The sequence below is a fragment of the Saccoglossus kowalevskii genome, chromosome 17 (assembly GCF_978046115.1).
Source record: "Saccoglossus kowalevskii chromosome 17, keSacKowa6.1, whole genome shotgun sequence".
NCBI classification, from domain to species: Eukaryota; Metazoa; Hemichordata; class Enteropneusta; family Harrimaniidae; genus Saccoglossus; species Saccoglossus kowalevskii.
This window is the reverse complement of record NC_140657.1, coordinates 21,663,890-21,677,120: the sequence shown is the minus strand read 5'-3', so window position 1 is coordinate 21,677,120 and position 13,231 is coordinate 21,663,890. Positions and strand designations below refer to the sequence as shown.

Genomic DNA, 13,231 nt, shown 5'->3' with positions numbered 1-13,231 from the left:
ACTTCGGTATACACGATAAACGTCATCCCAGTGACAAGAAGGATCTTTAAAACACCGGAATATGACCTTCGGTTGAACAGTGGGAACTGCCGATGCTCTAGACATGTGGTGCTTGCCTATCCTGATATGTGATGAACTGATAAGAACGGTGTCCACGTGTTATAACAGACAAGGTTGGTGCCGGTCAAAGGTAGAAACGCTGTGTTACTTGTAATATATATATTAACTCTATATATCGACCACCATGTCGTGACGCCCGGTGCCGTCGGTCCCCGGAAATATAATAATATATACCGGCTTTGTTTTTTTAAATGTGCCATGTATGTCAACAACTATTTATGAAGGGTAATTAACTTGTGTTTAATGCGTTTATGTGAAATGAATGCCAGCTTAGATTTGAATGTATTTTATTTTAGAATGAAATTGGTAATCACCGTGTTACTTGTATCCGTCGTCATCCCTTCTGGTGGAGACCACGTGTCTGGTGATTCAAAGGATGGGCTTGTTAAGGATCATGTCACAGACTTCGATATTTTACTTGGAAATGAGGTATTTATGCAATGTTTACTATCTTCTGCAATATACAATAACCCTTTTCCAATAACTAGTGCACTTACTAGCGCACCTATAAATGATTATCGTGTGATCAAATAAACACCTTTTTCAAGAGTTCCTTGTGTTTGTGCGCCCTCTGTGACAAAGTGTGCTACGCCTTTGTTTTCAGACGTCCAGGGTTTTGAGCAAGACAGATATCAAGAAGAGACTCGAAATACTTTTTAGAAAGATCGATGTAAACCAAGACAAACGAGCTACAGTAGGTAAGATAACTTAAATAAATAGTCTGCACTAATCTATTTACTTTCAACCGTAGTAGTCTGGAAACCTTGCCTTGATTTACTATGTAAATTTATTCCAACGTCACGAAAAACTAATATGGCGGTCGCATTTTCGACTCTATGGTAACTGTCAGTTGACACAGTGCGTGTGGAGAACATAGAACTGTCAATCATTGAAAAATTGGCATATTCAGATTAGCATTGTACTATACTCATCCAACGTCCTTGTCGTTGATTGACAGACGAGTTGAAGGATTGGATTTACATTACAATAATGGCGACGTTTTGGGAACATACGAAACATCTGTTCAAAAAAGCTGATACTGATAGCGATGGTATGATTTCATGGAATGAAGTTTTAATTTTTAATTTCGGTGTAGCAGAAGATACAAATGATAAGCAATACAAAGACAACACTCAAGTAAGTCAAAATATATTGCAATCACGTGGTTATATATTAATATAATAATAATTAAGTTTGTTAAATATTACTATTAAAACGCGCATAAATGTAACCTCATTGAGTGAATTCCAGTTTCATACTGTCATTATTTTAATAGTATTTAATCTCACGGTCTAGATGTTTTGAGCATATTCTTTTGTTTTTGTTTTAAATTCACTGATTTGCCGTTTTCACAAAACTATTTCGTGAAATGACTAATCTTCTTTAAAGTTTGCATATCAACAATTGTACCCCCCCCCCCCAGTGATACTTGTAACACAATCTACTTGATGAAAATACAAAATTTTGTATAAGTTGTATTTTTTTTTTTTTGATTCAGGAGATCGAACAAGACCAACTTCGTTTTGATTTAGCAGACGACAACAATGACGGTTTACTGACCGTAGAGGAATGTTTTGTTTTTCTTCATCCCGAATTATATAACCATATGAAGGTATTTATTTTTTTATATACAACTCTCATATATATATATATATATATATATATATATATATATATATATATATATATATATATATATATTAAAAAAGGGTTATCAAAAAATGTATGTTCAATCAATATACACTCACAAGTGCAGCCTCATAAGCTCGAATATTTTAATACTAAAATGCATCAAATTTTGTTAAATAGTATGTGCAGGTTTAGGTAACTTACGACAATTGTGTAATGTTTATGTGGAAATGTAGGTAATTCTACCCAATATCTACCCTAGCCTTTTTTACCACAGACACCGTTGAAAATGGCTTAATAGTCTTCATTTGTATGGGTTCGTTTTGTGACCATATTTTTTTTATCAGTAAAGCCATATGGTAAAAGTCAGAGAAATCTGTAGATAAGTTTTAGTAGTATCCAAATATAACATATTTGAAATTGATTCACTCAATACGGTGAAATGTACAACAATACATTATTCTTCATCGATAAGATAAGATTGACACACATAAAAACATTGACAAATTTAGTAGTGTCTTTTTCAGACTGTATAAACGCACACCTGTGTTGACCAAATCACTACATCTCAACTAAACATCATGGGAGTTGAATGCTGTGATTGTGGGAGTTAAATTATTGTCGATGCTTTATTTAGGATCTAATCACATGGAAGTTTTTCGCTGAGTATGACAAGGACAAAGACGGTAGCATTTCATTAGTGGAGTACATTGGCAAGAAGTCGCGTCACGGTAATTAAAACTAAAATACACAATCGTAATCGCAACAAGTTATTGACATAAATAAGTTAGAAGATGTGTATCACTGAGATAAAGCTTTGTTTAAAGATTTTATATTGTAAGACACTTTGATTATTTGCAGCCATGGCATATTGCATTTGGATAAAATAAATTAATACAAGTTTAAACGTTTTATATTAAATCTAATTGAGAATAAAAACAAACAAAAATGACTCCTGGATAGAAGCAAAACGTGCGCCTGCAACCCATCATGTACATTTTATGCAGTTCTATTCTTAAGTTTGATTAAAATGGGCCGAGTCATCTACGAAATTAGGATTTGGGCCTTTTTAACGAGACTGGAAAAATCGATGGAAAAGAAATGGGTTTTGTTGATCGTATTTGCCTCTTTAAACGAAAACAAATTAATGGAAATTAGTAATGATGACGAAGGGCTACAAATGCTTAGTCGATTCAGTGATGAAAATTGAAAATGCCCGAAAATTTCCTGGTGCCATTAAATTACCACTTTGGTATATGTGTTGTCTTACAACTTTACGTTTCAGAAGAAAAATGGGTCAGCAAAGCTAACAAAGCCAAGAAGGCATTTGAGATAATTGACAGCAACAAAAATGGGAAACTGGAAGTACCTGAAGCATTGGCGGTCTTGTTGCCGAACTATCATCGTGACGCACAGGATGAGGTAAATATACGGACTGTGTAAGTGTGGGGCATAAGATATATTGTCAGCTATATTTTGCTGGAAGCTTCGAACTTGAAGTCAATTTGGCCACGAAAACGTCAGTAGATACAGCTTTCCAAGTTAGTATGTTAGAATAATAGCAAGCAAATATAAGCTATTACTATACATCTGGCACCGTAACGCCATAAGTTACAGGGTGCCTTAATTTTGCGGTATTTTACGGGGTATTTTCATCCTACCACATACGTAAATGCGAATATTACGCGCGTAAGCGTCCTCTAATAATAAAATCAAACATGGCTGCCACCAGGGTTTGACCAGAGATCACACAAAGAAATTCGCTGATTCTGTTCTAAACTTGGATTTCGGCATGATATATCATTGGGAGGGAAAGATGTATAATAATAAGGTTATTACGAGGATACCGCAAAGTATGCATTCAGACAGTACACCGTCGCATCGACCTCTGCGCGTCGGTCGAAACTCCCACTGTACTGTCTTCGTGCATACTTTTCGATATCCTCGTAATAACCTCATATTATATTGATGAATAAATATGTGTTTGTTACCAAAACCGTGTGTTCAATCATAGCAACCAAAATACACCAACTAAAACATACAGACAGAATATCAAACAAAATCAAGAAGTAAAAACAAAAATGAACACTCATCGACAATATGAATAATTTGATTTCAAATTAAGCATAAAATAACAAACCCTTACATGTCCGCGTGGGACGAAATACTATAATTAAATAAATCTGCTATGTTGTTTTTTTATTTCACAGGCCAGTAAAATAATGAAAAACGTTGACGAAAATGGTGATGGCCAACTGAGTTTGAAGGAAGTCAAAAAACACTACAAGGTGTTCACAGAGAATGAACATGTTGATTTCACTTCTCAGTTACGGAGAATCAGAGATGAACTTTGACAATTTTGCAATGGTTTTCAATAAACACAGGTTATCACTAATATACACAAATTGTATCAATTTGTAATTTATTGCCTCCAAGGAAAAATGTTTTTTAATAAGATTTTCAAAACTATACATACATTTTCCGTAGAAATAGTAAGCAGTGTCGGTGGTTGAAGATAAGTGTTTCGTAGGAAAATCGAGGCATAGTAAGCACTATCTAGTGTCAGTGATATTAGATAGGTGTTTCGTAGAGAGAGGCATAGTAAGTACCATCTATCAGTGATTTTAGGTAAGTGTTTTGTAGGGAGGGACACAGTAAATACTGTCAGTGAGTGATTGAAGATGAAGTGTTGTATAAGGAAGGGGTATAGGAAACGCCATCTACTGTCAGTGGTTGAAGGTGTAATAATGAGAACACAAAAAACAAAGTATTTTATAAGATAAATCTGTATTATGAGTGCGACATGTACTAGTATGTCATTGTTGGTCAATCGGGTGTTTTTTTTTCATTTGGGTTGCATATCCAGCATGGTTACCAGTCACTATGGAATAGATAAGCTGAATATATATTTTTTGTTGTGAATGTCACGGCAAGTGGTAAATCAATTATATTCAAATACCAGTCAATATTTTATTTCGTATTATCATAGTGGTATCATCATTATGAAAAGTCCTTTATCACAACATACATGAAATGTTGCCAATTATATTGGGGAGCATTCTATAAAAATTAAATGTATAGCCAAGGATACGTCTTAAGTCGTGTTTGGAAGCCCTGAAATGATAACTAGCGCAAGTCAACACCAAGGCAAAACGGTGGCTATTATTGTGGATGAGACACATGTCGTAACTTTGTGCACGTGGTGGGTACACATAATGACATTTCATGTAGATAACTGGGTCATATTTTTATTCATTGCAGAGAAAATAAATGCAACTCAAAATTAGTATATACTGTGATGTTTATATTTGTAACTGATTCTGAGCCTTCCACTACAGTTAATCCTCGCTGTTTCAATGATGGTTTTCACTTCTAGTTCTGACAGGGATAGTATTAACTAACATGGATAAAAACAACTTCACGTTGTAGAAATTAAAGAATATATTATTTTTTGCCTATCTACATAAGACTGTACTGTACAACAATTCATTTGTTATTTATTACGAAGCTGAAAGGAAGTAGTAGTTAGGTCAATATGCATCACAAAAAACACTAAAAGCAATAAAACAAACAATAAGTATGAATAAAAGAAGATATAAGTTTTTACAGTAATATTTCAATTTTGATCTGCACCAAGGCTGCTGGAATTGGAGTTCAATTAAACAATGTACACAATATCATTAACTGTGGTCTACCAACATAATTGGATATATTTTCAAGGGAGATGGCAAGCAGTGTCAACATATTTTATATAATAATTAATATTTCTATGATAAAATGCAGTTCAGGAAATATACCTGGATATGATGTACAATCGCAGAAAGGTTCCGATTGCAAGTGACCACAATGACAACAACACTGTCAAGATTAATTCTAAATGTTCAATAGACTGACGGACAGGTGGGTGGGTGGGGTAAGGTAAGTATGACTACACCATGTAAAGCTAGATTATGGCTTCAGTTAAGCTGATCAAATTTATTATGTCAAGCTATATTTACCTTAAACCCAATAGATACTGACTGAAACTCTTGGCAAAGTACAGAAGCACACCAAGGAGAAGGGTAATCTGGAGTTTCGATTCAACCATAAAATAGATATCTTTATCAAACCCAGAGATAATGTCGGTGGTCACCAAGTGCAGTCATGCACACTATTTGTGTTTAATTTGAGCTCGTTTTGGGATCTAATTTCGGTTTGACCATGCAACCTCTCTATTTGGTGCATTGTTGAAATAAACAAGCGTCTGTAGTTGCAAAATGTGACTGCATCATTAACTACTTTCTTGATTCAAACTCTCCCTTAGATGAATTTTCCAGCATTGACAGACATCGCATGGCTTCGCAGAACAACACTGTCTACAAATTGGCAAACTTGTACTTGGAGAAAGGTGTTCATATTTTGCATTGTATTTCTCCAAACGTATTCAAATATTCGTCAATTATCTCCTATCGCCACATGTTCTGTTGTGTAGGTATGATGCTTGGGTGTTCATTCTACGAAAGAATTCCAATTTTCTACTGAGCAACTACAGGCAGAAGTCCATAGCTTGGTAGCTTAAAATTCGTTAACAGCTACTTGGGCATAAATAAACAATGTCTGAACACCAAATTCACGTCCATTTGGGCTAAAACTAACAAAGGCCAACTTACAGAATTTACAATCAAAATACGATTCTTTCTGAAATTTGTTTTTATTTTCATGACTTGCTTAACAAGATATTTGTATTAACACTTTAAAATAATATAAGTTCTTCCATGATATGTAAAACAAATAAAACTGCTTTCAAATAAACTAAAACACTCACGGTACATGTATAGAAAGTTTACAATACACTTTCCATTAAAAAAACACCACATTAGTTCAGCCCAAATGTTCTCCTTAATCTTTATGTAATCTCCCAAACCATGTACCAAATGATTGAGTCTACTGTTGGCAGGTTAAGACTACTTTGAACGAAAAACTACCAATCTCTGATTGTTCACCAATACAACATGTGCTCGTACATTTTCTAATTCGTACATATAACCCAGAGATTCAAATGGTCGCTGGAGAGCCACAAGATTTGTTTTTTTTCTCTTCAAATAGTGCTCCATTCTATCACATCATGTCCACTGTTTCAAAAACCGTGGTTAAATTAGCCAGGGGAAAGTAAATACAATGACAATATTCAATAGAACACTACTCAAGGGGCAAATGCAAAAACAAGTCATGTGACTATCTCACTCTCAATGAGACCTCAGCGGCCCATTTTCACCCAAGATGCACATATCCACCTATTCCAATACACAGCTCATCAAGGTAAATTAACAGCATTTTTTTTATCAGCATTATTTAAAAAAAAAATAGATCTAAAAATTCTGGAAAAAAATATTAAATGCAAATTGGTACACAAGTTGTATTCTTGACCCAAGTGTGTGCTCAAACTACAGTTGTATCTTCCATCTCAAGTATATTTTTCATCAGTGTTGACAACTAGGAAATTGAGATTTCATCAAAAAATATACATTTGTTTCCCATTTAATTTATCTTATTGCCAATGTTAAGTTCTGTTGCCAGAAAGTAGTCCTGTAACCCTTTGAACGACAAAGGCATTTTTTTTACCATTAAGAAAATAATTCCATATCTTTTTGAAAAAAAATACCAAACCTAAAACATAACCCAAAGACAAGAGTAGAAAGACAATAGAGAAGACATTAGCAAGATTATGCAAAGATCTTGCTTTTCCATTCTCTAATGTTATCGCCACCAGCATTCCTCCGACCATGAAAACCACAAATTTAGAACAGTGGACAGAATGGGGAATGCATGGTGTTCTCTCTCAAGATCTTAGTTACTGTGGAATACTTTATTTTCGCTGAAAAGACTTTTTGGGCATTCTTTATGGAATTTATTTTCACTGATTTTTGATGAGTTGAATGTGAAATATAGGAAAAAAAGTATATTCGCTGGATTTTATTTTCACTGAATCATCCCTTCAGCGAAAATAAATTCCAAACGAAAATAAAGTATTCTACAGTATTTAAAAATAAGGTCCATTGAACATTATTGTTTCAAAAGTACCTGATAAATTTAAAAGGGAATGCATACAAGTTTGCAAAAAAATAATTAAAGCAGGAAAATGGTCGATCTTTGAAAGAAGACATAATTTGATACAAGCTACTCTCTGATTGGTCAGACTGTTAGGTGTTAGAGTTGGGTAGCCAATCAGACACAACCTTGTAAGTAAACTGACCAATTAGCATATAGGATGGTTACAATACAATACAATAATAAAGGTCATCAGGTCAACTTGATTGCCAGATCTTAAAATGAAGTTTAATATCCAAGGTTCACTGAATCTGTAACAAAACAGTTAAATCATACAGTGCTGAACTAAAAACCCATAAAGTTGATTTAGGAACCCTGGGCTGCAGATTGTACTGCAGCCACCACCACCACCACCACCACCTCAAACCCATACATGATGACAACAGCATCACTCAACTCACCCATCTGTGATTACCACCACTTCATTGAACCCACCTGTTGCAAAACAAATACATAACCACCCATACCTGCTTGAAAAAAACATGATAAAGCATCAAATTAAATCTTACTGGGGGTTTCACTATTTTGATAACTACAATGTTTTACATCATGAATTAGCCACTTAAAAACAATGATTTCTGATTTGACATTCACTTTGATTTATAACAGTGCAAATCCACTGAGGTTTGGCAAAGGTTCCTAATTATATCATTTATCTGGGTCAATAGTATTCACTTGATTTTCATTGGTAAATGAAAGCATTTGTATTATTTTTGGAAACCCAAATTGTTTTTCAACTATATTTTTGGAAAAAATGTTCCGCTGCAAGTTGGAGAATTTTTTCCCAAAACTGACATAAATTGTACTGTTAGAACAAATCACCTTTCAATTTTTGGTAACTTCAGCCAAAAAATCTGAAAGTTACTGCTTCAAAAGCTGCCCTATTGCAATGTTATTTGTTTGTCTCTACTACAATAAATCCAAACATGCATTGCTGTTTGTAAAGTTCAAAGTTCGCTTGGACACATGGCAACACAAGTAAAATAGTTGTCCTATAAAAAAAAAAGAAGCCAGGTAACGACTATACAGGAAATGAACTCAAGAATCCAGTGTAGATCTCAGACTGGTCTTAATGAAAAATGTTTAAGATCTAATATTGATTTTGTAATATATCCCATCTATGATTGTTGAATAGAGAATCCTGCGTGCAATTCATAGACTGGACCCCCTAAGAAGCATGAAACTCAATCACAAGCAAATCCATGGAAGTGTTTGATGTTTAGTTATTGGCAAATAACTTTGGATGCAGATACCTTGCGAATACCAGAACTCTTTTATAACAGTTACACATATTACTTGACACAAAACTAAATTTTTCCTACAATATTTGCATGTACTCTTGGGGCTGTTTTAAATCATGAATAGACCATTTTGCGTTCACTGCGAGAATCACGCATTATGCGTGAAATCGAACGTAAAAACAGGACAAACAAAGGTCATAGCGTCGTAGTCGCGAATCTCACGCGAAAGTATTTTGGGGGACATTTCCATGTCAATCATGTGCTGTACACATTTGATGATAGACAATTTCGATTAAAAGAGGATATTCGAATGCAATATTCCTCTGTCAAAGATTGGCCGGTCGATGTGAGCTACGAAATAAAGAAATTCGAGTTCAAAATCAAATCTTTCGATTTTTGCGGCAGACGTTTGACGCACGTCTTTCATGCATCTCGCGAGATCTCGCAGTTGTACAGAAAATCACCTATTGACATCCACCTAGTTGATGTGGTGCATCTAAATTTACAGAGAACTGCATGTCTGAATATGAAACTGCACAATTGAATCAAAAAACATTTGTTTTCCTTGAAAATAAACAATTTTTGCATATAGTGGATGAAAACAAAAGTATTCAAATTAACAATGCATGTTTGAGGGCGCTATCAATTATCACCCACCATTGCACAAGATGAACTCTTAACTATGTATGGATTAACTCATAATTAGGAACTGTACATTGTTTACGTGGCATTCCTATGGTTATGCAATTATAACTTCACAATAAAAAAAACCTCTGTGATGGCACTCATAGATGGAGAAAAACAGATTCTTGAGTGTCTTCCAGATTAGTGGAGATCTGTCCAAGTCATCACTGGTGTGTGGAAATAAATCTGGGTGACATTTTTTAAAGATTACAGGACATTACAAACATAGAACTACAGGTAACCTTGGAATGCAACGGATCAAACACAAATATATGCATTACTATGCACTTAGAGCTCTTCTAATATTTGTTGCAAATAAAAATAATTTCTGAAATACAGCTGGATGCATACATGCTGTAACTTCACCAAATGCTGATATTCTGGTCTCCTGGCTGATCAGTCTATCAAGTCGTATACCTTAAATCCTCAAAAGAATGCACCTTACTTTCCTATAGTCTCTGCATTTCGGTATTTATATATAAATGCATACAACTAACGAGACACAATGCAAATTCCATTCAAAGTCAATGCTTGTGATATGATAACAAAATCTGAAGAGAGGTATCCATTTTTACAAATACTCAAAGCAAATCCGTGTAAAAAATAATTGGTGTTTGTCGCAAAGTTTTGACTTAAACAGGCAATATCCATTTTTGTTTTAATTTCACAACTGAATCTTTCCATGCATTTATTCCATGCAAACGCATGGGACTGGTGCAGAATGGTATCTCAATCACTTATAATGTATCACCATACATAGATATCAAAGATGCATCTTACAAATTATTGGTAAATTAAATATACATACATTCCTTGTATTTTAAAAACAAAACAAAACAAAAACATTGTGCATAAGATAGAGCTCAGTCTGGTCGAGACTCAGTACTGTTCATTTTTTTTAAAAAATCTTCCAAGGAAGCCTACACACAGTTCAAGTTACAACCTTTAAACTTTAACCTTGCATCACGTGACATAAATGCTCCAATGACCTGTCAGGCATTACAGGACCTCAACGACACAACACAAGTTTTATAATATACATCCATTTTATGTTTATATACACTCCCTCCTACCAACTGTTTGTATTATTTACAAAGTTTATGTTTCTATTTACAAATACTGATTACGTATCAGTTATTCTTAAAACACCTCATAGTCACCGCCAGATTTGGGTTTCTCTTTGCCACTCAAAAATGCTTCAAAGTCATCCCATTGTTTTTCCTCCTCAGTTTTTTTTGCTTTTTTCTTTTTCTTTTTTTCCTTGTCATCATCTAATTCCACCTTGTCTTTCTGTTTTTCCTTGTCCTTATCTTTGTGTTTTTTGTGTTTGTGTTTTTTGCGGCTTTTTTCGCCGTCCTGTAAAATAAAGGCAGTTACATTTGTTTATTGAGAGGATTTTTCCCGAGAGTTTTATTAACATTATATCATGCATATAAAGTAGTATAATGGATTCATATTGTGCATATAAAGTGGTATAATGCATTTATATCATGCATATGAAGTAGTATCATGTTTATATCATGCATGTAAATTTATTCATAAAATGCATATAAAGTAGTATTAATGTAGAGTAGTATAATATGAGGTTATAACGAGGATACTGCAAAGTATGCACAAAGACGCGCAGCGGAGGTCGATGCAACCGCATACTGTCTGAGTGCATACTTTCCTGTATCCTCGTAATAACTTTATTATTATACATCTTTTCCTCTCAGGAATACATCATGGGAATGCCGAAATCGAAAACATTTAGAACAGATTTAGCAAACTTCTTTGTGTGTGGTCCTGTCAAACCCTGGGGGCAGCCAGGTTTGTTTTTATTATTAGAGGACGTTTACGCACATAATTGTTCCATATTTGGAATTCACGTTTCTTGATATGGTAGGATGAAAATACCCACTGCAATACCACAAAGTTACGGCATGCTGTAACTTATGGCGTTACGGTGACAGATGCATGTAGAGCGATATAATGTATTTATGAAATGCAAATAAAGTAGTATGTATTTATGTAGAGTAGTATAATGTATTTATATCATGCATGTAAAGTAGTATAATTGATTCATAATATGCAAGCATTGGTATATACCTTATCTCGGTCTTTTTCTTTATGTTTCTTCTTCTTTGTTGAACTTTTCTTTTCTTCTTCACTACTGGCATCCTTTGTGGATGCAACTGATGAGGTTGCTATGGTGTAAAAACAAACAAATTAGAATAAGCAATTAAGATAATCCTATTAGTTGGACCTTGACTTTTGCTATAAATTTCTTTTATTATTGTTTTGTAGCACTTCAAACCAACCACATGGCAGGAAATCGCTACTTTGAGATGCTATCAAATCCATCTTGATGTGTCTTTTTAGTTTTAGTCAAATTAAGCATACCTTTTGAGTCTTTGTGTTTTGTTGCCAGTTTTTGACTCCCGTGTGCGAAGCACAAAAGGGAGTCTTTGCAGTTACCCTGTCTGTATGTATGTATGTATGTATGTATGTAATGTATGTATGTATGTCACTTTTTTGTTCCACCGTTATCTCAAGAACCACTAATCAAATTTTGATGAAACTTGGTACATAGATGCTCTGGGATAATGCGCAGAGTTGATTAGGTTTTGGTAAAAATCTATGAATATTAATTACCTAATTTGCATGATAATTAGCTGATTTTTAGCTGTTCCAAGACTGTTCCACTGATATCTGAAGAACCACTCATTGGATTTTGATGAAATTTGGCACATGGATGCTCTGAACTAGTGCACAGATTTGATTAGTTTTGGGTAAAAATCTATGAATATTAATTACCTAATTTGCATGATAATTAACTGATTTTAAGCTGTTCTATGACTTTTCCACTGATTTTTGAAGAACCACTCATTGGATTTCAATGAAACTTGGCACATGGATGCTCTGAACTAATGCACAGATTTGATTAGTTTTGGGTAAAAATCTGTTAATATTATTAATTACCTAATTTACATAATGATTAATCAATTTTCAGCTTTTCCACTGATATCTCAAGTACTAATCATAACATTTCAATAAAACTTGGTACATAGGTGTCCTATGACACTGCACAGACCTGATGGTTTTTAGGGTAATATCAGTACATATTAATTACCTAATTTGCATAATTAATTAACTTTCAGCTTTTGATATTTTGAGTAGTAATGATCACGTTTCAATGAACTTGGTACATAGTTACTTGAGGACTGTGCAGAGACCTAATTAGTTTTTTGGTAAATATTTGTGCATATTAAACACCTTATTAGCATAATTAGTTAATTTTCAGCTTTTCACCTGATATCTCAAGTACTAATCATCACATTTCAATGAGACTTGTGACATAGATATTCTAGGACTATGCAGAGACCTGATTAATTTTGAGATAAAAGATTGTGCCTATTAATTACCTAATTTGCATAATTAGTTAATTTTTTGCTGTTCTATGGCTGTTGTACTGATGTCTAAAAACCACT

At 34.1% G+C, this 13,231-nt stretch overlaps 2 protein-coding genes across 3 annotated transcripts in view; one reads left to right on the top strand and one right to left on the bottom strand.

Moving 5' to 3' along the window:
• The first annotated feature begins 417 nt into the window (after positions 1–417).
• Positions 418–4,154, top strand: LOC100367901 (calumenin-A-like). The gene is made up of 7 exons (XM_006823476.3): positions 418–549; positions 725–818; positions 1,079–1,257; positions 1,619–1,732; positions 2,387–2,480; positions 3,035–3,171; positions 3,960–4,154. Exons 1-7 carry the CDS (start codon positions 418–420, stop codon positions 4,101–4,103), a joined length of 894 nt encoding a protein of 297 aa, XP_006823539.2. The 3' UTR covers positions 4,104–4,154.
• A 3,047-nt stretch (positions 4,155–7,201) lies between these two features.
• The window catches only part of LOC100369393 (rab-like protein 6), a 29,629-nt gene continuing 23,599 nt past the window's right edge, over positions 7,202–13,231 (bottom strand). For both annotated transcript variants that reach the window (XM_085492413.1, XM_002740259.4), the window contains 2 exons: positions 11,850–11,947; positions 7,202–11,117 (listed from right to left, as the gene is read on the bottom strand). In XM_085492413.1, coding sequence (XP_085348539.1) covers positions 10,902–11,117; positions 11,850–11,947 — 314 coding nt within the window. In that variant the 3' untranslated portion in view covers positions 7,202–10,901. The remainder of the gene's footprint in view (positions 11,118–11,849; positions 11,948–13,231) is intronic.